This window comes from Anguilla anguilla, chromosome 12, assembly GCF_013347855.1.
Source record: "Anguilla anguilla isolate fAngAng1 chromosome 12, fAngAng1.pri, whole genome shotgun sequence".
NCBI classification, from domain to species: Eukaryota; Metazoa; Chordata; class Actinopteri; order Anguilliformes; family Anguillidae; genus Anguilla; species Anguilla anguilla.
Genome location: NC_049212.1, coordinates 2,600,967 through 2,628,908, shown reverse-complemented (window position 1 = coordinate 2,628,908; position 27,942 = coordinate 2,600,967). Strand labels below are relative to the sequence as shown.

The window sequence follows — 27,942 nt, the reverse complement described above, 5'->3', positions numbered from 1 at the left end:
CCGTGAAAACGGTAACACGCAGATAGCGGAAGGGGAGGAGAATTCCGACTGAAATATTTGGCCAATGGCAGGCTTATACCCACAGTCGGGGTCCTGTGAGTCAGACTAGTAAGGAAGTAAAAAAAAAAGAAGTCGAAAGTGAAACTGTTTCAAACTCAAACGTCATATAAAAGACAGAGGACAAAGAGGATGCAGTAAAACGGAATTAAATTGAATTAAATAACTGAGTAAGTAGTCTGTTGTGGATTGGGATTGGGAATAGAAGCTAGATGAGGGGTGTTTGGAGGAATAGGGATATGTAGCTATGATCTCAGTAACGCTTAATTTAGTGAAATAAAACATGCAATAAAATGACGCCCGAGGAGTAGGATATGCTTTTTCAAATTTCTCATTTGGGACCAAAAAAAAAAAAACCTTTTCAAATGCATTTTTAAAAGTTCAACGTTTATTTTAGCATGTATTGGTATTTTATGATCATTTTACCTATTTGGATATGACGGATGTCATAGGCCTGTCGTCGGCTACATTATGAGACATGCTAGGCCTACTGTAACAAAAACAGACCGAACATTGTGTGCGGATTGAGAAATCAAAACGTTATTTTTGCTCTGTATTCACACAGTTTGAATTAAGACAAATTAACTTGATGTCTGCCATGTTAAAGTCGGTGGTCGGTAGTTAATTCACGTATGGAGCTTTCATAGTTGGTCTTCTATTATTTGAAACGAGATATTAGCTTCCGTAGGCTATACAAGAACATGCTAAAAATATGCTTAAAGGATATTTATTTGCTATCAAACTCTGTCTAGTTTCCTTACCAATTAATTCTGTCCTATTGAATTCGTACAAGTTTCAATGATAATAAATTCAGCAACTACTTTAATAGTAAACTGTGGTTATAGTTGCATTAAGAATTTCTTGTGTGAACCACAAGATTGCAGCATGTAGCTGTGCATGTAGGTCTACTTAAAATGACGAAAGCGTTTGATTTTAAAACCATCACGTCAGACCGAATTTACGTTTTGCCTGAGTTGGATTGAAGTTGAAATTGAAATACAACATAAATTGTACTGCAGCGATTTCGACTCGAATTACAACTACTTAGAAACGGAGAATATGCCTACATGATAAAATGACTTTTATGAGATAAATTGGGCTTACTTAAGAATAAGTAATGATTTACTTTCATTTATTGTTGATTTGGGTCGTTTTTGGATGTTTTCCAAGAAGATTTCTCACGAGCATGTTAGTGTTTGTTAAATGTATGTAAGGGGGGTTGTTTATCCAAATGTGCGGTCGAAACACTGACTGGAAGCACGGGTAGTTAACGTTATCAAATGTTTTTTTACATGAAACGCAATAACAGGGATAATCAGTCGGCTATAAATTGTTGCTAGCATATCGTATACGCCTACAAGCAAAATACATGCATCTCAGATACTGACTTTATAGGAGTCACAATTATCGGCACCTCTTCCATTGCGTGCTGCTTCACTGGAGTTTAAAACTGAGGCAACCTGTTTATGAAATCCATTTTTCATCAAAAGCAACAAACTCACAAATGAAGAAAAAAATGGTTGTTGACCTTCAAAAATAAGGAAATGGATCAAAAACTAAACGAAGAAATATATGACTTACTACTGTGAGACCAAATATTAATAAATTTAAAACCACTGGAGTTTGGAGTAGAGTTAAACCTGTCCGGTTGAGGGCGCTAGTCTTAGCCCCATGCTCAGTGAGGTAGATGGTTCAGGGAGCAAAGAATAATCCAGTGGCCACAGTTGGAGAATTGCAGAACTTGGCTGCATTGGGGGTCACCAAGTTTCTATTAATTGCTACATTTAGATGCTCCAAAATTAGATGCTACCTCCATGCCAAAAGGCTATTTGGAATGGTTTCAGGAAAAATGGTTTTACTGGGAGTAATCAACAGTTTCAAGAATCTAAATTGTCTCGTCTACTGTTCTCTGGAGTGATGACATTAGAGCTCTTTGGCCAAGCATAGCTGTTACTCCTTTTGTGGCCTTTCTGTTAGCTTGAACTAGTCTGCCCATTGTCTTTTGATCTCTCATTAACAAGGTGTTTTTTTGTTTATCACACCATTCTCTGTAAACTCTAGAGACTGTGCTGCATGAAAATCCCAGGAGGGCAGCTGTTTCTGTGATGCTGAAACCACTACGTCTGGCACCATCCATCTGGCACAGACAGTCATGCCACAGTCAAAGTCGCTTAGATCTTGTCCATTAGAATATTTGCTCAAACAAAAAACTGAACATCTTCACTGTGTGCATACTTTATATATTGAGTTGCAGTCACATGATTTGCTGTTTGGTGGAGTAGGGTATCTGCATTAACAAGCAGGTATACTTAATAAAGTGGCCGGTATATTATACACAGGATATGGGTTTGGTGTTGATTTAGGGAGGTGTGTACAGAAACAAGCCACATACCTACTGTTAAATATGGTGGGGGATCTTTAATGTTATGGGGCTGTTCAGCTCCCACTGGTCCTGGGGCCCTTGTTAAGGACAATAGCATCATGAACTCTACCCAGGTACCAGGACATTTTAGCCAAAAAAACTGGTTGCCTCTGCCAGCAGACTGAAAGTCGCTAGTGGATCTTCCAGAAAAACAGTAACCTCAATCACACATTACTATTCACAAATAAATAATTAATTAACCACTTAAGCCACACTTTGCAATGGCTACAGTCTCCAGACTTGAACTATATTGGAAATCTGCAGTTTTAATTGAACAGGACAGGTCTGAAGCAGAGACCCGGAGGTATTGAAGAAGTGGATGGAGGAAGGGTCTAAGATCTCTCCCAGTGTGATCTCCAGTACTTATTAGACATTATATAAAAAGACTCAGTGTCATTATCCTTGTAAGGGGAGTGTGAACAAACTACTGATAAGATAAGAAAAGATAAGATAACACTTTATTAATCCCTGGGGGGGGGGGGGGGGGGGGGGGGGGGGGGGATTCAGGTGTAACAGCAGCAGAGAGTGAGTACAAAAGAAGCAGAAAGCCAAGTATACATACTGTAGTATACATAGGATATACATAATATAGTAGTAATAATAAAACAAGTGAAACGTAATAATAAATAAATAAATAAAAATAACCATTTCAGTGAACCCAGGTGTGTTAATAATTGTGATACAGTTTCTGGAAATAACTGTATGATCTGAAAAGTTTTGGTTGATTCCATTGAATCGTTAATAAAAAATATTTAGGAAGTTGGACAATCAATATATAGTTTACCACTGACATTCATGCAGTACAATTGTTCATCATTATCAATGGTGCAAAAACATTTGAGGTGGCTGTTTAGAACATGTTTAGGGCCTATTTCAGTTCTGGATTGCTTACTGTCAACACCGCGGCGTGTTGTATATGCGTGTCTCTGTGTGTTCAGTGTGTTCTCATTTTGTGTGTTTGCAGCTTGGCTGGTTTGGGATAGAACCCACGTGTGGTCTAAACTGGTCAGATGTGTTCCAGTCTCCTGAGATAGGGGGCGCTGTTTATAAAATGAGTCTCTCAGAGGAGCCAGACACCAAAGGAGGAACCCTCAGCACTGACAGAAAGAGGTACAAGTACATGAACCAGATATTTAATGTGCTGAGAGTTAGCGCTACAGTGAACAAACACCTGATAGAAACCCTGCATGCAGAACTTTGTAAAAACATCCTCCATGTCCAGAGAAAAGTACTAAACAATGCATGCAGGGCTGAATTAGGGCAATATCCACTATTGATTAACATCCAAAAAGGGCAGTTAACTTTTGGAATCACCTCAAAAACAGCGACCCCCAGTCGTATCATTACAAGGCCCTGAAATACCAAGAGATGAGCCCAGAGAAGAGCCACCTCAGCCAGCTAGTCTTGAGGCTTAGTTCACTAACCACCCCTAACGCAAAGCAGCCTCAAGACAGCTCTATACAATTAGTCAACCAAATTATAGCAAAACATAAAGAAAATTACATCACCTATTGGGACACACAAACAAAAACACAAAGCAAATTAGAATGCTATCGGGCCCTAAAAAGAGAGTGCACTGTGGCAGATTACCTGACCACAGTGAAAGAAACAAAAACAAGGAGAACATTGACAAAATATAGACTCAACAACCTGGCCATTGAGACCGGTAGACACCGGCAGACCTGGCTGCCCAGAGAGGACAGGCTGTGCTCCCACTGCGATCAGGGGGCAGTGGAGACAGAGCTGCATTTTCTGACACGATGTAAAAAATAAAGTGAGGCAAGAAGACAATCTCCCCTCAATTCGAGGCAGTATCAGAGAAGCTGCCATTCCTCTTGGGAGAGAGGAGAGAATGTGTGGCTTTGGCTGGGCAATACACTGCCACTTGCCACAAACTGAGAGACAGTAAGTAATTATAACACATCAGCAATTACAAAATCATTTTTTTTATTTTTTAATACATTTTTAGATAGTTTTCTTCATTATTGTTAAATTTTATATTCACTGTTTCACCAACATTACACCTACTAACATACACAAATAGCACACACACATATTTGTACTCTCTTCATATGTTTATTGTTTGTTGTAGCTACGCTTTAGCAATATGTATATGTATGTACGTCATGCCAATAAAGCTTATTTGAATATTTGAATAGAGCTGCAGTAAGAGGATGAGTTTAACTGGAAGCTTTCTCTCCATGTGCTGTGTGTTTGAGCTGCAGTAAAAAGAGTTTAACTGGATGTTGTGTCTCCATGTTTTGCTCACAGGGTCCAGGTAGAAAGAGCAGGGTCACCTGTACCCAGCTGTCTGTCTATGAAGAGTGATCGTTCAATGGATCTTCCATTCACATTCACAGGAGAGGTCACAGGTGATCAAAGGTAATTAAAGAGTTTCAAATTGACAGTACTGTTTAATTATACTTCAATGTTACTGGCACCTTTCTGTTGTCAGTGGGTGTATTAAGACTTTCAGATCTAGGTGGGGGTTATTATTACACATATAGCTGTAGGTTTGTGATTTATATCACATTCAGGTGTAGGTGAGGTGTATTTTTTCATATTCATTTGTGCTGTGAGTTAGAGCTGCAGCAAGAGGATGAGTTTAACTGGAAGCTCTATCTCCATGTGCTGTGAGTTATAGCTGCAGTAAGAGGATGAGTTTAACTGGAAGCTCTGTCTCCATGTGCTGTGAGTTAGAGCTGCAGTAAGAGGATGAGTTTAACTGGAAGCTCTGTCTCCATGTGCTGTGAGTTAGAGCTGCAGTAAGAGGATGAGTTTAACTGGAAGCTCTGTCCCAATGTGCTGAGAGTGAGAGCTGCAGTAAGAGGCTTGTCTTTTACATTTATAATTTATTGCACATATGCAAATATTACTCTTGACAATCCACAGTGGAATATGACACAAACACAGTAAAACAGCTTTTATTTAAATGTTTCAAAAATGCTTTCAGATTTTATTTCTGGTTTGTTTGGGAGCAAGGGCTCAATTTTATTCTGCACTTAGAGAATGAGTTTCACTGGAAGTTCTGTCTCCATGTGCTGTGAGTTAGAGCTGCAGGATGAGGATGAGTTTAACTGGAAGCTCTGTCTTCTTGTGCTGTAAATTTGAGCTGCAGCAAAAGGAGTTTAACTGGATGTTGTGTCTCCATGTTTTGCTCACAGGGTCCAGGTAGAAAGAGCAGGGTCACCTGTACCCAGCTGTCTGTCTATGAAGAGTGATCGTTCAATGGATCTTCCATTCACATTCACAGGAGAGGTCACAGGTGATCAAAGGTAACTATTGAGGTTCAAATTGACAGTACAGTTTAATTATACTTCAATGTTACTGGCACCTTTCTGTTGTCAGTGGGTGTATTAAGACTCAGATCTAGGTGGGGGTTATTGTATTTTTATTATTATAAATATTATTATTATTGCTGTGATTTAGAGCTGCAATTAGAAGATGAGTTTAACTGGAAGCTCTGTCTCCATGTGCTGTGAGTTAGAGATTCAGTAAGAGGATGAGTTTAACTGGAAGCTCTGTCTTCTTGTGCTGTGAGTTTGAGCTGCAGTAGGAGGATGAGTTTAACTGGAAGCTCTGTCTCCATGTGCTGTGAGTTTGAGCTGCAGTAAGAGGATGAGTTTAACTGGATGTTGTGTCTCCATGTTTTGTTCACAGGGTCCAGGTAGAAAGAGCAGGGTCACCTGTACCCAGCTGTCTGTCTATGAAGAGTGATCGTTCAATCGATCTTCCATTCACATTCACAGGAGAGGTCACAGGTGATCAAAGGTAACTATTGAGGTTCATATTGACGGTACAGTTTAATTATACTTCAATGTTACTGGCACCTTTCTGTTGTCAGTGGGTGTATTAAGACTTTCAGATCTAGGTGGGGGTTATTATTGCACATATAGCTGTAGGTTTGTGATTTATATCACATTCAGGTGTAGGTGAGGTGTATATTGTCATATTCATTTGTGCTGTGAGTTAGAGCTGCAGCAAGAGGATGAGTTTAACTGGAAGCTCTGTTTCCATGTGCTGTGAGTTAGAGCTGCAGCAAGAGTATGAGTTTAACTGGAAGCTCTGTCTCCATGTGCTGTGAGTTAGAGCTGCAGCAAGAGGATGAGTTTAACTGGAAGCTCTGTTTCCATGTGCTGTGAGTTAGAGCTGCAGCAAGAGTATGAGTTTAACTGGAAGCTCTGTCTCCATGTGCTGTGAGTTGGAGCTGCAGTAAGAGGATGAGTTTAACTGGAAGCTCTGTCTCCATGTGCTGTGAGTTAGAGCTGCAGTAAGAGGATGAGTTTAACTGGAAGCTCTGTCTCCATGTGCTGTGAGTTAGAGCTGCAGTAAGAGGATGAGTTTAACTGGAAGCTCTGTTTCCATGTGCTGTGAGTTAGAGCTGCAGTAAGCAGAGTTTAACTGGAAGCTCTGTCTCCATGTGCCTTGAGTTTGAGCTGCAGTAAGAGAATGAGTTTAACTGGAAGCTCTGTCTCCATGTGCCTTGAGTTTGAGCTGGAGTAAGAGGATGAGTTTAACTGGATGTTGTGTCTCCATGTTTTGTTCACAGGGTCCAGGTAGAAAGAGCAGGGTCACCTGTACCCAGCTGTCTGTCTATGAAGAGTGATCGTTCAATCGATCTTCCATTCACATTCACAGGAGAGGTCACAGGTGATCAAAGGTAATTAAAGAGGTTCAAATTGACAGTACTGTTTAATTATACGTCAATGTTACTGGCACCTTTTTGTTGTCAGTGGGTGTATTAAGACTTTCAGATCTAGGTAGGGTTAGATCTAGGTTATATTTATTATAACTATTATTATTATTGCTGTGATTTAGAGCTGCAGTAAGAGGATGAGTTTATCTGGAAGCTCTGTCTCCATGTGCTGTGAGTTGGAGCTGCAGTAAGAGGATGAGTTTAACTGGAAGCTCTGTCTCCATGTGCTGTGAGTTAGAGCTGCAGTAAGAGGATGAGTTTAACTGGAAGCTCTGTCTCCATGTGCTGTGAGTTCGAGCTGCAGTAAGAGGATGAGTTTAACTGGAAGCTCTGTTTCCATGTGCTGTGAGTTAGAGCTGCAGCAAGAGGATGAGTTTAACTGGAAGCTCTGTCTCTATGTGCTGTGAGTTGGAGCTGCAGTAAGAGGATGAGTTTAACTGGAAGCTCTGTCTCCATGTGCTGTGAGTTGGAGCTGCAGTAAGAGGATGAGTTTAACTGGAAGCTCTGTCTCCATGTGCTGTGAGTTGGAGCTGCAGTAAGAGGATGAGTTTAACTGGAAGCTCTGTCTCCATGTGCTGTGAGTTAGAGCTGCAGTAAGAGGATGAGTTTAACTGGAAGCTCTGTCCCAATGTGCTGAGAGTTAGAGCTGCAGTAAGAGGATGAGTTTAACTGGAAGCTCTGTCCCAATGTGCTGAGAGTTAGAGCTGCAGTAAGAGGCTTGTCTTTTACATTTATAACTTATTGCACGTATGCAAATATTACTCTTGACCGTCCACAGTGGAATATGACACAAACACAATAAACCAGCTTTCATTTAAATGTTTTAAAAATGCTTTCAGATTTTATTTCTGGTGTGTTTGGGAGCAAGGGCTCGATTTTATTCTGCACTTAGAGGTTGAGTTTCACTGGAAGCTCTGTCTCCATGTGCTGTGAGTTAGAGCTGCAGTAAGCGGAGTTTAACTGGAAGCTCTGTCTCCATGTGCCTTGAGTTTGAGCTGCAGTAAGAGGATGAGTTTAACTGGATGTTGTGTCTCCATGTTTTGTTTACAGGGTCCAGGTAGAAAGAGCAGGGTCACCTGTACCCAGCTGTCTGTCTATGAAGAGTGATCGTTCAATCGATCTTCCATTCACATTCACAGGAGAGGTCACAGGTGATCAAAGGTAATTAAAGAGGTTCAAATTGACAGTACTGTTTAATTATACGTCAATGTTACTGGCACCTTTTTGTTGTCAGTGGGTGTATTAAGACTTTCAGATCTAGGTAGGGTTAGATCTAGGTTATATTTATTTTAACTATTATTATTATTGCTGTGATTTAGAGCTGCAGTAAGAGGAATAGTTTATCTGGAAGCTCTGTCTCCATGTGCTGTGAGTTAGAGCTGCAGTAAGAGGAATAGTTTATCTGGAAGCTCTGTCTCCATGTGCTGTGAGTTAGAGCTGCAGTAAGAGGATGAGTTTAACTGGAAGCTGTTTTGTTTGCAGGATACTGCGGTCTCTCCAGCCCTGCTCTTTAGAAGAGACGAGTTCAGAGAGATTATCTTTCACAAGACAGGTGAGTTCTGTTTTTTTTTTCCAATTGTTTTAAATTTATTTGTGTTTTATATGAATTTATAATGCATGTATCATGCACCATATATAGAATACATAGTTGAGGCCAAACGTTTACTTACACCTAAGCTAAGGACATTCAAACTCGATTTTTTACTACACCACACATTTTATGTTACCATACATTCCCTGTGTTAAGTCAATTAGGGTATCTACTTCATTTCCGTAAGAGGTCTTTTTAAAAAAAATCGCTAAGAGACAGATTTATGTCAGCTTCTATGTACTATATCAGATTTCCAGCTATGCACTTAAATAGATTGTCAAAAGCAAAAAGTGTGGTTTTTCTAAAAAAAGAAGAAACTACTTTTTACATTATGAACAAAAAGAAAAAAATTGCAATTAGACATTCCAGTGCCAAGTAAATGACCTAAAAGCAAACTACTGCTACCCTCTCTAAGATCAACCCATCGTGACTTTTGCCCCTGTTTGGAAGCCTCATATACGTTACAGTAATCATTCAGTGTTGAGTTCTTCAAGCTTGTTTACATACTGTAGCTTTTGAACGTAGCTTACGCCGTCCTTCTAGCTGAAACTACAGCTTAGCTGTTCTACTGCGTACTGACTTAAGCCACGTTTCCACCGCAGGAACTTTACCCCGGAACTAGGAACCTTTTGAGGAACTCAGTGCGTTTCCACCGCAGGAACTAGGGTCTAAATTTAGTTCCGGGGGCTTTATTTTACCCCCTAAAAAGTTCCTGCTCGGGGGGTAGTACTTTCCGAAAGTACAGGAACCTTTTGGGTGGAGCTTGCAGCGCTAAACATTTCTGATTGGTCGAGTACTCGCAGCATTTTTTTTGTGTTTGTTTTCATCCGCCATGTTTAAAAATATTCAGCCGCAAACCAATTTATTTTCATAATAACTTCAAATCAAACTTGTATGTTATACGGCGCAGTAGCCTAGTTTTGGTTATAGCCTGCTAACGTCTTGGAATTATAACGTGTGCTCTTCTGTTCTTTTCTTGCTTTAGTAATTGTTTTATACATTTTTTTAATAAAAAGCATTCGTGCTGGGACAGCATATTACGTACCAAAACATTCAAACTGATTAATTCGGTTGCTGAATATTTTCTTCCGGATTTTCTTTGTTAGCCCGTTGTAATAGACTTGAAACGTTTGATACAGTTATGTGAGGCATGCGGTAGTTCTGCGTAATTTACATTGGTGATACAGTAAAAGCAAACTGGAAATCACCTTCCGCACTTTTTGTCAGGGTAAAATAACAGGTTAATTCTAGTAATCGTCCCATTAGCTTTTTCAGACTGCTGTAATTTTACTCTGCCATTCTTCAGTTCCTCAAAAAGACCAGGAAGACTATGGACTAATTTATGATGCATGGTTCGCATCTGGAGGGCACACTTCGCTGCCCGGCTAGCAGTAAATTTGAAGGAAAGCAAACGGTGGCTGTACCACTACTAATTTGAATTTTCACTCAAGTCCGAGTTTTCGTTCTATTCTTGTCATTTTGCGATTTGCGATATGGAATTGACGATGAGAAATTAATCAAACAGCAAATTGTTTACAACGTGTGCATGTTTTCTGCTGTTGTTGCCAGTTATACATATAAATGTGAATGCATTCGGTCGCTTCGGATGTCAAGACATGAAAGTGAATGTTTGCATAAAAACCTAATGAATGTGTTTGAGAGGATATATAAAACAGTTACAATCTGATTATTGGCCTGTTATATCATTTGTTGCATAACAACGGTCCAAGTTCAACTACCCACGACAGTTTTGCTTGACAACGGTAAAATAAGCCCAAACGGCTGCAGAAGAATATATCAATTCCAGGTGATTAAATCGATAAAAAAAATAATAAAATACAAAAGTAACCGTATATAATCATTGTTGGTAACCCCTTTGTATATAAGTGAAATAAACCCCTCTGGGCTGTCCCGGTTATTAGAAAATAATGTAGGCTACTTCGGTGGTAGTATGGGGTTACAGAAGAAATCATAGGACAGATGGACCGACGACAACGTTGTTTTTTCATACGTCAATGGGCTAATTTGCCTAATCTTCGCAGGACTTTAGACCGCGGTGGAAACGCAGACAACCATGGGCTGAAGGAACCTTTTAGTTCCTGGTAAAGTAGTTCCTGGGACTAAAAGTTCTGGGTAATTTTGGTGGAAACGCGGCTTTACTTTCACTTTGCATTTTCACGTAGCGCATGAGTGGAAGCTTAGCGCACACTTTAGTAGAGCTTTGACTATTGGCAAATGCTTTGCATAAAAGACACTAAAGTATTATAAAGGGCACTATATTATTATAAATAGTTAATGATTCGATTTTATAGTTTTGTCATTTTCCTCCTTGTGATGCCAAAAATGCCAGACGCGGAACTGTGTAAAGTGTGGGTATATTTTATTTGTAGTTGTATAAATACAGAAATATGAATGACTTTCCCAGCAAGATTATGCTGGTGCAAAAACAATAGTTTAATGTTTTATTTTTGGTTATCCAGCAAGGCAGTGTAATGACCGAGAGGTTTTCATGACTCAGAGGGGGGCTCGAAGCTGCCTGCACACTTCCAAAAGTGCTGCAGGCAGCCACGCTACCCAGTGAGTTACTAGCGAAGGAGGTATATAAGCAGAATTTTGTGGTTTTAAACAAGTGCACTTCTATACATGTCATTTTGCGTGTGCATCCAATGAGTCGTTAGCAAGGTACCTATAAGGAAGTTTTATACCTACTGGTGAGGCAGGGTTATGAGAGGACACTTTGTTATGGTTGTTAGAGTTACACAGTACAAACACCTCAGTGCTCGGCAGTATCCTTGTGCCTGGGAACTTGAACTCATTCAGTTACTTTCTTTCAGACTCTAATGCTAAAGGATTGTAATTATACTGTATTCTAACCCGAGTTACTGGGACAGGTGGTTTAGGCCCGAGGACTCTGTTCCAGCACCTCAGAAATTCAGAAGTTGTGTGCTATGACACTTTGCACCAGTCTTAGAGGTTTTAACATGGGTTCCACGTGTGGCAGATTCCAGATTCTTGTTGTAGCCTGGGGCCTGGGGTCCAGAGGGGTGGAGACTTGTATCTGCCGTGGCACCCAGAGGTTGCGACGTTACATCGGGCTTGGTACTCAGTGGTCCAGTGACCACTAGTACCGGCCTCCATCTCTGAGATTTAAAGGTGTGGTTCCCTCCGGACAGATACCGGACAGTCTCAACTGCACTCTCAGAGGGGTGGAGACGTGTACCGCCGTGGGACCCAGGCACCCGGGTTTAGTATCAGCACTTATCAGACTCTGCTTTCAGGCTGGAACTTAGGAGCCTAGGCTATGCACCCGGCTTAGCACTGGTCATTCATTTGTTCCTCATATGCTAGAAACCTAATCCTTTAACCTTGTTACTGCACTCAGAGGTGTTTATATTGCCTAAAAATAAAGCCTTTAAACTTGTTACTAGACTTGTACTCAGAGGTTTTTATATTAAGGTCTAAAGCCTTTAAACTTGTTACTAGACTTGTACTCAGGTAATCAGTTCCGAGCCTCAAGAACTCTTACCACAGTGCCCTGGGACACCGCACCTCAGCTTGTATGCACTGATATTAGTGGGTTAGCATATGGCCGGTGATGCTGTGGACAAAGTGAGGTTATTCACGAAATTATGGATCATACTGAAAACATAGTGGTTTATATATATATAGAAAGTAGAAACATGAGTCTTCTCACACATTTGATTTGACAATATTGACTTACATTAATATTGAGGTATTCAGCCAACACAATATTTTCACTATTTGTTCTCTAAATCTCTAAATATAATAATAAAAATTAATAAAATAATGTTACTATATTTTATATTCAAATATAAGAACAAAATTACCAACTTCATTTAACCAAATATTTTACACTGGGCCAACCTAAATAATAAAGGTGTTTGTAGGGAAAATACAAACAAGACAAAATTCTATCCATCCATCTGGTAACATTTTTTGTAACATTTGTTTAAATATTATTTGATAATAATATGATTAATGGTCAATTATGATGAAATGACATACTCACCAACCCATCTCTTCATGTGTTTATTTCACACTGATACAGTACTCCTCTTCATGTGTTTATTTCACACTGATACAGCACACATATTCATGTGTTTATTTCACACTGATACAGTACTCCTCTTCATGCGTTTATTTCAGTCTCTCCTGTGCACTTTGATGAAGCTGAAGAAGGATGAGAAGTTGCAACAGTTTCAGAGCCATCTGAGTCACGATTGCCCAGAATGCTTTGAGATTCTGTCTGAAGATCCTTCTGTACTGGTTAAGTTAATGAAGATGAAGGAATTATTCAAAAGTCATCAAATTGAAGATTACCCAGAATGCATTGCGAGAGAGCAGAAGGATCCTGAGACCCTGTACATAGTTGAGAAGTTGCTGGAGACCTGTGGCAGTCAGAGGTCTCTGAAGATCACACTCCACATCCTGAGGAACATGAAGCAGAAGGATCTCGCTGACTCACTGGAGAGAGATGAGGAGCGCAGTAAGAGTTTTCTCTCATTGCGAATGTGTGTCCATTCAAATGCTGGAATTAGCTATAGCATCCCCACTTCCATAATAGTGTTTTACATTGACAACATTTCATATAGAACGTGTCCCAACCAATACGCACACAAAGGCATTTAAATTAAGCTATAGCATGAAGCAGTGATTATGGGGGTAAGCAAATGTACATGAGATTAAATGTCCCTGAGGAGGATTCAAAGCAGGAATCTTGTGCTCAAAAGCCAGTGACTAAACCACTGTCCCATTAGACAGACTGCCCCAAGGTTGTATCCAGGGCTAAAGAGCACTCAGGATAACAATATTATATTTTTAAATTACCATGTAACAAAACCTGAGACATGAAGTGTAGAAGCACATTTGAACCCATTTTCAGTGTTTTTATATTTTTTCCCTTCATCTGTAGTGTACAAATGCAACAGTGTGTGCTTCCTTGCTGATATTATGTATTTATGATAGATTGTATTTCAGAGTTATGTAATACTGTGTGAGAAGTGTGTAACACACTGTGAGAGAGGTGTGTAACATACTGTTTGAGGTATGTACAACACTGTGTGAGAGGCATAACATACTGTTAGACTTATGTAACACTGTGATGTGCATAAAATGCTGTTAAGAATGAGTTTTAATATTGTTATTGGCAGTTTAAAAAAAAAATCTGAAATGTTTATCACATTTTAAACATAATTGTTTCTCATATTTCCTCTCTTCAGATGAATCCATAAAAATAGCCCAGAAGGCACTTAAAGCTCATCTAAAGAGGAAGTTTGAATGCATATTTGAAGGTTTAGCAAAGCAGAGCAACCCAACCCTCCTCAATGAGATCTATACAGAGCTCTACATCACAGAGGGGATAAGTGGGGGGGTCAATAATGAACACGAGGTCAGACAGATTGAGACAGCATCCAAGAGACAAACCACACAGGAGACTGCTATCCTCTGCAATGACATTTTTAAGCCTTTACCTGGACAAAAGAAACCCATCAGAACTGTGCTTACAAAGGGCATCGCTGGCATTGGGAAAACTGTCTCTGTGCAGAAGTTCATTCTGGACTGGGCAGAAGGAAAAGCCAATCAGGACATTGATTTCATCTTCACTCTTCCTTTCCGAGATCTGAATTTGAAGAAGGAAAGGGCATTCAGTCTGATGCAACTTCTGCAGCACTACTTTCCACAACTGAAAGAGAGCCAAAGTGTTGAAGGTGATGAGGTCAAAGTGGTGTTTATCTTTGATGGTCTGGATGAGTGTCGACTTCCTCTAGATTTCCAAGGTAATGAGATCTGCTGTGATATAACCGAATCATCATCAGTGGATGTGCTGCTGACCAATCTCATTAAGGGGAATCTGCTTCCCTCTGCTCTCCTCTGGATCACCTCCCGACCAGCAGCAGCCAATCAGATCCCTCCTGAGTTTGTCCACCGAGTGACAGAGGTACGTGGGTTCAATGACCCACAGAAGGAGGGGTACTTCAGGAAGAGAATCAGAGATCAGAACCAGGCCACCAGAATTATCACACACATAAAGTCATCCAGGAGTCTCTATATCATGTGTCACATACCAGTCTTCTGCTGGATATCTGCTGCTGTTCTGGAGACAATGTTGGGTGAAACAGAGAGTGGAGATCTGCCCAAAACTCTGACTGAAATGTACACACACTTCCTGCTCATTCAGACTAATGTGAAGAATCAGAAGTATCATGGCACTGATGAGACAGACTCAAAGATGATGTCAGCATCAGATACAGAAATCATCCTGAAACTGGGGCGGCTGGCTTTTCTACAGCTGGAAAAGGGCAATCTGATATTCTATGAAGAGTACCTGAGAGAGAGTGGCATTGATATCAGTGCAGCTTCAGTGTACTCTGGGGTGTGCACAGAGATCTTTAAAGAGGAGTGTGGGTTGTATCAGGAGAAGGTCTACTGCTTTGTGCATCTGAGCATTCAGGAGTATCTGGCTGCCTTGTTTGTGTTTCATTCATGTGTAAATGGGAACAGAAATGTACTCAGAGCAGAAGAATCAAAATCTCACAGTGACAGAGTGCAGCTGTCTGAGTTACACAGGACTGCAGTGGATCAGGCTTTAGAGAGTCAGAATGGACACCTGGACCTTTTCCTCCGATTCCTTCTTGGCCTCTCTCTGGACTCCAGTCAGATTCTCTTCAGAGGACTACTGACACAGACAGGAAGCAGATCACAGAGCAGTGAGAACACAGTCCAGTACATTAAGGAGAGGATCAGAAAGGAATCTTCAGCAGAGAGGACCATCAATCTGTTCCACTGTCTCAGTGAACTGAATGACAACTCTCTAGTGGAGGAAATACAGAATTCCCTGAAATCAGGAAAACTTTCTGATAACGAGCTGGAACCAGTCCAGTGTTCAGCTCTGGCCTTTGTGTTACTGATGTCAGAGGAGGTCCTGGATGAGTTTGACTTGAAGACCTACAACACATCAGCAGCAGGTCATCACAGACTGGTACCAGTAGTCAGGAACTGCAGGAAGGCCATGTGAGTATTATGTCATTAATAATGTAGATGATTGACAGTATATTTTCACACTTAATATTTCTAGTGAGAGTAAATTACAATAAAATTGTCTGGTAAGTGAAATAATAATGGTATAAATGATAACTTCTGGATCATTTTCACCGTTAGTGCCCTCATTTAAACCCTTTGCGCGCATGCCAAATCTGCCCAATCGTTGCCCATTTACGGGGTACCTTGTTTAACGCTTTATAACTCCAGACGTGAGCATCACAGAGACTTGAATAATGGCTTAAATGAAGAAAGACATTTGTACCATTTACAATACTAACTAAGATTTGTTTATATTCATAATGTAGGAAGAAATAGGCAAAAAAATCCAAATTGAATTTGCTCTTTGTTAGTTTGCAATGAAATACTGAGAGAACCAATGGCTATATAAAACAGGTTACACTATACATGTCCTGGATCAAAAACTCCTTGACCACAAGTTCATAAAATCTAAGGGTGGATATGTAGAACTACTATAGATGTATGAAGCAAAAACTAAGCAGTGTACCCAGCTTCTCCAAAACTATCCAAAATGTCTAAATTATGCATTGCTGTAAATCATGTATTTCACTACAAATCAACTGTTTTGTCTGAAGAAACTCACTGTTGCATCATTTTCAAGTGGGAATTACAAGATTTCCATCGGTACAGAGGCCTAAAATATCTAGGTGTCCTGAAACGTATCCAAAATCTCTCCAAAAATTTATGAAATGTTTTTTTTTTTCTGTTATAAAGCATATAAACGTGCCCCTTTTGAAGGTTTAAGATGAAGCATTGATATTAAATTACAAATAATTCAAAAACATTATCACACAATGTGGAGCAGTACCTACATGTGTAATCATTAATTCTTGTATGTTTTCCTGTACTCTACGGTATGTAATGTTTCCTTGTATGGGAATTGGACGACATTATAACACATTCATCTGTCCACTGCTATGTTCCAGTTCAGATCACATTGGATGCATTAAACACAATGACTACTTAGCAGCCCATGAACGCTTACATTACAGTTACATTACACTCAAATTCAAAAAAATTAGCACAGCTATTTTGGAAGGTACCCAGGCATCACAAATAAGTGTATATTTCACAAACAAATTGTCCAAGACAATATATGACCACTCAGTCTTGAAAGGGACATCTCTACGCGTAAAACCAAAGGTAAGTTTGTATATTTATTCCATATTAATTCCCAGATATTAACAGTAGAATGACCTGGTATAACTTTTTTTTAATTTCTCTTCTTTATTTTAGAGTTCAATGAGCAGTATTTTTCACAGCTTTACTGGCATACCTTCGGCAATTGTTGGCTTTATCTTGTTGCAATGACGGAATACAAATTTTTAGTGTTTTTATGTATGCCCAGATGAGCAAATTCGGTGTTGAATAATGTGTTTCCATTTAAACCAATCCAGACCAGGTCTTAACTGACAGCACATTTTGCTATTTTGGTGGCGTTATGAATGCGGCACACATGTGAATGCATGACGCAGATGTGAGAAATATTTAATTTCAGTTTGACTGTTTCAAATGCAAGCTGTGCTCTTTTACGCAGTCCAATGGCAGCTATTTTTACAGTGCATCTGTCTGGAGCTAACAGCGTCATTTAGAACTGATCATGTGACTAAACTGACACAGTAGCCTCAGTGAAGTGGATTATTTCTAATACTGAATGAATTGCATTCTGTCATCAAACTGAAGATGAATTATTTGTGAAATTTGTAATTATAACAACTGCGCTTCCTATGAGAGCAGGGAGGCTTCAGTGAAAAGCCTGGGAACAGTGAAAAAAAAAAAGTGTTCATCCTTTACTACTTTCTCCATACGTTAAGCCAGCATACCACCAACTTGCGTTTTATTGGCCAATGATTGAGCGAACGTTTGGAATGTTAAAAATGTATTTTAGATGCTTGGAAGGGTTGGGTGGTACATTACAATAGAAAGTCAGTGCATTCTTTGTGGTGTGCTGTGTTATACACTAAATAGCCATACACCTTGGATGTGACACAGACCCCACAGAGTAGACATTACAGGACTTTCATAGGGAGAGAGAAAGAGATTACAGCACACAGAGTGCACGAGAGAGCAGGGACTTGTTGGCTGTGGAGCCGTTTCTCTCGTGAGCATACATTCATCTTATCAAGTGCATGTCTGAAATAAATGAAACTTAGTTGAAGTGGTGAAATGTTTTCTTTATTTTTAATTGTGGTATTAAACAAAAATTGACAGAAAAGAAACAATATTCATAATATACTATATTAACTCTCTGCAGACTGAACAGCTGTTACCTCACAGAGAAGTCCTGCGATATTGTGGCCTCAGCTCTCCAGTCATCAAACTCAACCCTGAGAGATCTGGACCTCAGCTACAATAACCTGGGAGATTCAGGAGTGAAGCTGCTCTGTGCTGGACTGATGAGTCCAAACTCTAAACTACAGAGACTGGGGTGAGTAGTGCTGTGTACTGTGTGACCTTAACTGTTGTGGCTGTGTAAAGGTTTGAATTTTGTCACAGGGAAGAAAACAAATTTCCTGATTTCATTCATTTTCAAAACCTGTAACCTGAATATTTGTGTGAATACAATTTAGCATACATGCATATTGACTGGAGTGTGCTCATATGCAATTATTGCTAGACACTGCACCCTGGAGAGAGAGACACTCTACTACTTCCATAGTGTTCTCTGACACTAAAACCTCAGTCAGTGTACAAGTGAGCAAGTCATGACCTCTGTATTATTTTATACATCTGGACACTGACTCTAGCAGCTATCCCAGAGGAGCTGCACATCCTGCTAGTGAAATGAACAACAGTGTTCGTACGGTCATGAAAAACCTGGAAAAGTCATTGAAATTTAAAATGCAATTTCCAGGCCCTGGAAAAGTCATTGAAATTTAAAATGCAATTTCCAGGCCCTGGAAAAGTTAAGGAAAATAATATTTTTTGAAAAGTAATGGAAACACAGCTGAAGTTGCATCAAATATAATTTCCAATTAATCCAATCATAAAAATAGTATGTATAGTAATAAAACGTAAATTGGCACGTAACCTTTGCGGTGTTTTGGTGGTGTGAGAAGTTAATTCGGTCTGGCTCAGTCTGTTTACAGGCACGCTTCTGCTAATGTAGCAGTTAGTAAACGTAGGCCCTACTGTGCCGACAATATGCCCGGGAAGTGCAGCTTCAATAATGTATCAGGGCTCGAAATTAACTTTTTTTTACTTCGTAGCACTGGTGCTCCCAACTTCAAAAGGTTAGGAGCACCCACCAAAATGTAAGGAGCACCAACAATATATGCAATAGATTTTTTATTGATAAAAAACGAAAATATAACAGTACGGTTTACAAGTAACAGTTAAACTGTCACGCCTAAAACGAGTCGACTCTTCAAGGAATTGCGTGTTATGTATTCAAACGACAAAGCGCTTCTCGTCACATTAATACCGCTAATTAAATTAACCGCCAGTAAACTGCATCGGAGAAATTAGCTGTTTCAACCGGGTCGCTACACAAAACACTTCGTTAACGTTTCAGAAAAATGCCGTCATCGTTCGTTTCAACTTTTCAGTTTTCCATAACGCTAATAAATTGAACATAAACTTTTGTCTTCAGGTAACATTAGTTAACGCGTTAGCTCTCTGTGTCGCGTGACAGTGGAGTGCAGAGAAAGGGAGTGATTGAAGGCTAATATTAACCAATTTAAAATCAGCATTAAAGGCCAGAATGTCAAGCTCACTTTTGGTTAGAAGGGTCACCCTGTCAGCTCACAAGGCACATACTGAGTGTACTAACTAGCGAATGTACAGAGAAAACGTTCGACTGGTAAAAGAAGAAAAAAAAGGTTGCACCAGAACAATCATTTGCACTCGTAAAAATGCTCCCAATTATATTTCGAGGTCGCACAGATAAAATTTCGGGAGCATATGCAACCAAAATGGTCGCAATTTCGACCCCTGTTTGAGACATTACATTACATTACAGGCATTTGGCAGACGCTCTTATCCAGAGCGACGTACAACAAAGTGTATAACCATAACCAGGAACAAGTATGACGAAACCCCTAGAGAGAAGTACCGGTCCAAGTACAGGGAACAACCGCATAGTTCAACTTGGACCCTGGTGGTTAAACTGATTAACACTAACAACGAGAACGGCAACAACGCAATCTATGGAAAAATAAAAATAAATAAAAATACAAGTAGTCGTTAAGACAGGCGCATCAACTAAGTCACCTATTAAACAGCTGCCTAGTTACACCCCTAAGTTTAGTCATTTACAGGGGGGGGAAGGGAGGGATGGGGAGAGGTGCAGCCTGAAGAGGTGGGTCTTCAGTCGTCGTTTGAAATGGGTCACAGTCTCAGCTGTTCTGACCTCCACAGGGAGGTCATTCCACCATCGTGGGGCCAGAACAGACAGGAGACGTGTTCTGGAAGTGCAGGTGCGAAGAGGGGGAGGTGCTAGGCGTCCTGAGGTAGCAGAACGGAGGGATCTGGTTGGCATGTAGGGTTTGAAAATCTTGTGAAGGTATGCTGGGGCTGATCCCTTGACTGCCTGGTATGCTAGAACCAATGTTTTGAATTTGATGCGAGCTATAACAGGCAGCCAGTGGAGGGTAGTGAGCAGGGGAGTTACGTGGGAGTGTCTGGGGAGGTTGAAGACCAGACGAGCCGCAGCATTCTGGATGAGCTGCAGGGGTCTGGTGGCAGATGCCGGTAGTCCAGCCAGAAGAGAGTTGCAGTAGTCCAGGCGGGATAGAACCATTGCTTGGACCAGGAGCTGGGTTGAGTAGGTGGTGAGAAAGGGGCGGATTCTGCGGATGTTGTATAGGAAAAATCTGCATGCCCGGGTTACTGCTGCAATGTTGTTGGAGAGGGACAGCCTGTTGTCCATCATCACTCCGAGATTCTTGGCGCAGGGTGATGATGTCACTACGGTGTCCCCTAAGGAAATGGAAAAGTCGAGGAGGGGAGAGGATAGAGCAGGAATAAAGATTAGCTCCGTCTTTCCCGGGTTGAGCTTCAGGTGGTGATTGTCCATCCAGCTCTGTATGTCCCTCAGGCAAGCGGAGATGCGGGCGGGGACCTGTGTGTCCGATGGGGAGAAGGAGAGAAAGAGTTGCGTGTCGTCGGCATAGGAATGATAGGACAAGCCATGGGCAGATATTACAGGGCCAAGGGATCTGGTGTATATGGAGAAGAGAAGGGGACCAAGGACTGAGCCCTGGGGAACTCCGGTGGTGAGGGGACGGGGTGGTGATACCTTACCCGCCCAGGCAACCTGGAAGGAGCAGTCAGAGAGGTAGGACTCAATCCAGTCAAGGACTGTGCCGCGGATCCCTGATGCTGCCAGGGAGGACAGGAGGGTAGAGTGGTCCACAGTGTCAAATGCAGCGGAGAGGTCTAGAAGAATCAGGACAGAGGAGAGGGAGGCTGCTCGTGCGGCATGGAGTGACTCACTGACCGAGAGGAGTGCAGTCTCAGTCGAGTGGCCAGGCCTGAAGCCAGACTGGTGGGGATCAAGCAGGTTGTTCTCAGAGAAGAAAGCAGAGAGCTGGTTAGATGCAGCACGTTCGAGTGTTTTGGATAGGAAAGGGAGGAGAGATACCGGGCGGTAGTTCTGAATGACTGAAGGATCCAGTGTGGGTTTCTTCAGCAGCGGGGTGATGTGGGCCTTCTTGAAGGATGAGGGGAAACATCCAGAAGATAGGGATGAGTTCACGAGGGAGGCAACAAAAGGGAGGATGTCTGGTGTGATTGTTTGAAGGAGAGATGAGGGGATAGGGTCGAGGGCGCAGGTGGTAGGGCGGTGGGTGAGCAGAAGCTGGGAGATTTCAGTGTCTGAGAGGAGAGAAAATGTGGAGAAACAGGGGGCGGAGGACGCAGAGGGGGACATTGACAAAAATGTTAAACTATTCGAATTAAAATATGAGAGAATGTATCTAAGTGTGTCTGTCTGGTGTTCATTTGTTTTAGAGAGGCACCATATGTTTCAGATGCAGACCTAATTTTACTTAGTGTTACAATAAATAATTTTAAATCGTCCCGCTGAGATAAAGTCATTTGTTTTGGTCATGGAAATTCAGTTAAAGGTTGTGGAGAAGTCATGGAAAAGTCATTGAAAATCATTGGTGAAAAAGTGTGAACCCTGTAACAAATATGCCCAGTGAGTAACACAGTAAGGGTGTTACCCCAAAACTTTATTAACGAGGCCAATGCAGTGATTGGTTCTTACAGAGATGCACACTTCAGTCAGCGTATAAGTGAGCCATGTAGTTTGGTGCAGTGTAAGAGAAAACAGTTTATCATATGACAAAATATGAAAGTTGCCAATAACCAGGAATAGACAGCTTTAACAATGTTAAGAGGCAATCATTTGGATGGATTTTCCACAAAGATTATACAGATGCAAAAGCAATAGCTTAAATGTTTAATTGGGATGGCAGGTACGGTATGCCATCCTGCCAAGTTACGCCTTGGCGAGGTGGCATGCCCCATACCTATACAGCCCATACAGAGTTTGGCACTTTTCAGGGTTCCCTTCAGAAATAACCGCAATGACCACAGACTCTCAGCCCATAAAAACATTCATTTCTGCACCTTCTGACCTCATTTCAACAGACAGAATTCACAAACAATGTCACACGTCTGCACAATAAAGTCCCAAACTTAGGGGATTTAGTTTTTTCCTTCGTCGTCTTCCTGCCTGATTGCATCATCATAAATGCTCCAGGCCCACTAAGAATACATCTCACCATTGGAAATTTAGGTATATCAGCCAATAGAAACATCAGATACAGACACAAATATACAAGTACACGTTTAAAAGTACAAAACTTTGCAGCCATAATGTCTGCAATCTTTTAGCTCACTGGGTTGCCGTTGGAACTTTTTGTAACAGATGCAAGTTCATCCCCCCTCGGACTCACGCAATCCTCTAACTAATTACACTGGATTGATGGCTAACTAAAAATAAAACATTTAAACCATTGCTTTGGCATATGTAAAATCCTTGTGGGAAACTCATTTATATTTCACAAATCCAAATAAAATACACCCACACATTAGACAGTTCCACCTTCGCCTTCAAGTATTACATTAGCTGCCTTGCTAAAGATACAACAGATTGCGTGTATAATGTTACTACAGACGGCTCTGAAATTAAGCACTAAAATCAGTGATGCATTTCTGTCTGGTAGGTAACATTACTGGTCGTACAGAAACTGCTGCAAGATAATGACTTCTCCATGCCTGGTATATCGCTTTTTTTGAAGTCATAATGGTTGCATTGTGCCAGTACTGGTACTGTAACTACTTCTTAACTAGATTACTGTAGCGACCCTGCAACGCCATATTTCTAAATTAATGTTAGCTAGCCCTATATATATCCTCTACCGACATGCAGACAATTAGTAGGTCTGTCATGTACAATAGCCCATCAAAACCACTTTAATTTAAAAATGACATACACTTTCATTTATTTGTCATTAATGGTAAAGTAAAAAGATTAAATCTATGCCTATGTGTTTCTTTCAGCTAGAATATGTGTTTGCGTGCATTTATGTGCATGCATGTCTCTCATAGCCTACATTTATATGAATTTTTATTATAACTTACTCATAATAAACCCAGTACAAAAAGAAATGATATCTGATGAAAAACACATTTTCAACATACAAAAATGCCAAGTTACTTACACATACAGTGTACTGTCTTTAAGTCATTAATTCAAATCTAGGGCTGCCATTAAAAGTATTGATATCAAAATTACAGTTACATTACACTCAAATTCAAAAAAATAGCACAGCTATTTTGGAAGGTACCCAGGCATCACAAATAAGTGTATATTTCACAAACGGATTGTCCAAGACAATATATGACCACTCAGTCTTGAAAGGGATATCTCTATGTGTAAAGCCAATGGTATGGTTATATATTAATTCCATATCAATGCCCAGATATTGACAGTAGAATAACATGGCATATATTTTTTAAAATTCCTCTTCTTTATTTTAGTGTTCAGTGAGAAGCATTTTTCACAGCTTTACTGGCATACCTTCAGATATTGTTGGCTTTATGTTGTTGCAATGACGGAATACAAATTTTTAGCAGTAAAAGAATGTTTTTATGTATGCCCAGATGCGCAAGTTGAATAATGTGTTTCCATTTAATCCAGTCCAGACCAGGTCTTAACTCATAGCACATTTTGCTATTTTGGTGGCGTTATGAATGCGGCACACGTGAATGCATGACACAGATGTGAGAAATATTTAATTTCAGTTTGACTGTTTCAAATGCAAGCTGTGCTCATTTACGCAGTCCAATGGCAGCTTTTTTTCAGTGCATCTGTATGGAGCTAACAGCGTCATTTAGAACTGATCATGTGACTAAACTGACACAGTAGCCTCAGTGAAGTGGATTATTTCTAATACTGAATGAATTACATTCTGTAATCAAACTGAAGATGAATTATTTGTGAAATTTGTAATCATAACAACTGCGCTTCCTATGAGAGCAGGGAGGCTTCAGTGAAAAGCCTGGGAACAGTCAAAAAAAAAAAGTGTTCATCCTTTACTACTTTCTCCATACATTAAGCCAGCACACCACCAAGTTGCATTTTATTGGTCAATGATTGAGCGAACGTTTGGAATGTTAAAAATGTATTTTAGATGCTTGGAAGGGTTGGGTGGTACATTACAATACAGTCCTCAGAAAGTTAGTGCATTCTTTTTGGTGTGCTGTGTTGTGCACTAAATAGCCATACACCTTGGATGTGACACAGACCCCACAGAGCAGACATTACAGGACTTTCACAGGGAGAGAGAAAGAGATTACAGCACACAGAGTGCACGAGAGAGCAGGGACTTGTTGGCTGTGGAGCCGTTTCTCTTGTGAGCATACATTCATCTCATCAAGTGCATGTCTGAAATAAATAAAACTTAGTTGAAGTGGTGAAATGTTTTCTTTATTTTTAATTGAGGTATTAAACAGAAATTGACAGTAAAGAAACAATATTCATAATATACTATATTAACTCTCTGCAGACTGAACAACTGTAACCTCACAGAGAAGTCCTGCGATATTGTGGCCTCAGCTCTCCAGTCATCAAACTCAACCCTGAGAGATCTGGACCTCAGCTACAATAACCTGAGAGATTCAGGAGTGAAGCTGCTCTGTGCTGGACTGATGAGTCCAAACTGTAAACTAGGGAGACTGGACCTCAGCTGCAATAACCTGGGAGATTCAGGAGTGAAGCTGCTCTGTGCTGGACTGATGAGTCCAAACTGTAAACTCCAGAGCCTGGGGTGAGTAGTGCTGTGTACTGTGTGACCTTAACTGTTGTGGCTGTGTAAGGGTTTGAATTTTGTCACAGTTTTTCAAATGGGTGTTTTTTTAATTATGGTGAAAAAGGGGACACAAGCCTGGTCGAAACGAGTCCCCAACTGCAATGGAATTTTGAAGCCATGGTTTGAAACTGAGACATTTTGGCATCTATAGCGTTTTGAGTACATATTTCATTAAATTTCCATCCCATAATCATATATGTGAGTAAATGCATACAGTATATTAGTTTTAATGTACGGTCACCACTAAATATTGGTTAATGTCGCTTTCCTCCAAGGACAGTTATTCAATGCTGTGCGAAGCAGCTAAATTTAAGTATATTCTGGCAAGTTAGTGATTTATGTTGTGATTTGACTGTACTGTAGCATTTATGACATTATGCATATAAAGGAAACTGCCAAAATAGGTTTGACCTCCCTGATATAACATGTTTTATGTATAGTAATTAGGGGTGCTAACAGTTAATCGATTAACTATTAATCATTAATAAGAATGGTGATTGACCAATTTAATTGATTCAATAATTAATTTTCAATATACCATTTCAATGAATAACCTAATGATGGTGATTATACTTCAGTTTAGAAAGTCGATTCTCCGTCATTAGAAACAAATCTCCTTGACTGGTGGAAAGTCAGGCCATTAGACTGCCAGCATTAGCAAAATGCTATTTGTCCATTCCTGGTAGTGGTGGGTGTTACAGGTCCTTGCAGGGACACAGATCCTTTGACTCTGTTCCCTAAAAGGATTTGTTCCTGGATTTGTTCATTGATTCCTTCATAGCTCTCTCCTTGACTCCCGCAAAGGAGAACGAGAGTCATGCAGTGACTGATTCCGACTTCAGACTCCTAGTAAAAAATATTGAATCTACTGTGCTTTGTATGTGAATTCCTACAGGAACCTCACACAAACAGGTGGCACGAGTTAGCCTACTATATAATTTGCAAATGACAGAAAGGCTATCAAAAGTGCAAATTATTTAGCAGGATATGACAATTTGTTATGAATTTGTAGCGTTATTTAGTGCAGAAGTTATATTTATTTCGCGGAGCGATGTTGTAATATAGCCAAAATTGTGATTTGCCGTTTCAGTTTTACACTCTTTATTTTCATTCTCTGTCTGCCTGTCATGATTTTATGACCCATAATTCCATGCAGAATCTACTGAATGCCATGCCGTTCACAATTGCAGCGGGATTGTCGGATATGATTTTATCTTCCAGCTTGGCTATGTTTGTATTTATTTTGGCTAACAGCGTTGTGTCAGTTTCCTGCCTCATGCATTGGTCTTCAAACTGGCTGCACTAATGTTTAGACAATGCTTGTGAGAAAGCATGTCAGTGGTGCCTAGGGTCCTGGCATGGTTTTTCTATAAAACAGCCTTTTGGTTTTGTTTGGCATGTGCGCTAGGAGAGCGGTAGGCATTTATGGAAACCTTCCGAATTTTGTTTTGCTGCTTGTGCGTTCATGCAACTAATACCACACACACAAACACACACACATGTCACCCAACCTCCCACAGTTGGTATAATTCTGTTCAAATCCATCATTGCCATCTCTACGTCTTAATGGCAATTGGATTGCACATGTTTGTAGAGAATAAAATATATCACTCCTCAGGAGCCAGATTCTCTAATCGGAGTCATTCGTGTCCATATTAGCCGCCTCAACCAGTAAACTCCAAGTGAAGGTTTACACCCTCTGCTACACTGGCCCTTCGAGCCGGAGTGAGTGCAGCTAATGAAATAATATGGACAAGGCGGTTCCAGATGCACCAGAGCCCCAGAGTAGGCCCCGCACAGATCATCGTTTGCCTCCTTATTTAGCCGACTATGAAGTTGTTTCCCGACCTTCTGAGGATCCTCCTCTGTCTCTGTCAGTGCATTTCCCGCTCAGGCTCTCTCCCACATCCAAACCGCCATTCTGGAGGAGAGGATAAAGCAGATGGAGTAGGACACCCTTCATCACCAGCTAGAGGAGGACTCTCGTGCGGACCTTGAATATTAGCGGCTAGAGGCTCAGGCTAAGGAAGCTCAACGTCTTCAGGAGGAGGCTCTCCAGGCTAAAGAATCTTTAACCATACAACTGAAGCCGTCGCTTGAAGAAAGCAGAGAGTGACTGGGAGGTAGCCAAACGTGTCTCCACCTTACTCACCGCTGACCCTGAATCCGCCAGTCCAGATGTTCCATTACATCCTGCTAGTTTCCTGCATCTTCCTCAGGCTTCTGACATGGACCAGGCTGAGACCCTTCCTTCCGCTCACCCTCAGCATTCCACGCCTCGGCAGCCAGAGTATCCTCCACCAGCTGTGTCAGCCACAGCTATGCTTCAGCTGCACTGCAAGCAGTGCCACAAGTATATGGAGACTCAGTGCTGCTCTCTCCTGGATCTTCTCAGCTGATCTCACACACTGTTACAGCATCTACTGATCCACATCCTGCACCCCATGTGACACAGTATCTAATTCCAGCACCCATGGCAGCCTTTGGGCTACAGCACTCTGTATCACATATTTTCACACTTTTTCCCTTGTCAGAATAAAGCCTAACACTTTACAATAAGGTCATGTGACTTCAGTATGAATCAGATTTGACTTTAGTTAGTAGTTCAGTAATGTTACTAATTTGTTATAGTTACATGATTATTTATACATTAGCAAAACACAGGATGAACTTAACCAGAAACAAATACATTAACTGTTTTTATTGGCATTAGTCAATGGCAATTCATGTGACCTTACTGTGAAGTGCTACTGAATAGAGTGCAGTAAAATTG

At 40.7% G+C, this 27,942-nt stretch overlaps 1 protein-coding gene across 1 annotated transcript; it reads left to right on the top strand.

The window, feature by feature from the left end:
* On the top strand, positions 1 to 27,942 carry LOC118209724 (NACHT, LRR and PYD domains-containing protein 3-like). The gene is made up of 12 exons (XM_035385294.1): positions 1 to 227; positions 3,444 to 3,589; positions 4,751 to 4,861; positions 6,140 to 6,250; positions 7,029 to 7,139; positions 8,226 to 8,336; positions 8,658 to 8,727; positions 12,934 to 13,273; positions 14,007 to 15,798; positions 18,101 to 18,274; positions 24,867 to 25,127; positions 27,048 to 27,942. The coding sequence occupies exons 2-12, from the start codon at positions 3,531 to 3,533 to the stop codon at positions 27,118 to 27,120; spliced, it is 3,213 nt and encodes a 1,070-aa protein (XP_035241185.1). The 5' UTR covers positions 1 to 227; positions 3,444 to 3,530; the 3' UTR covers positions 27,121 to 27,942.

Bases quoted from the DNA above. Each gene is read 5' to 3' on its own strand.
- LOC118209724 (XM_035385294.1), top strand. From the start codon at position 3,531: ATGAGTCTCTCAGAGGAGCCAGACACCAAAGGAGGAACCCTCAGCACT. The intron at 3,590-4,750 runs GTACAAGTACAT...TTTTGCTCACAG, and splicing joins CTCAGCACTGACAGAAAGAG to GGTCCAGGTAGAAAGAGCAG. The intron at 15,799-18,100 runs GTGAGTATTATG...AACTCTCTGCAG, and splicing joins AGGAACTGCAGGAAGGCCAT to ACTGAACAGCTGTTACCTCA.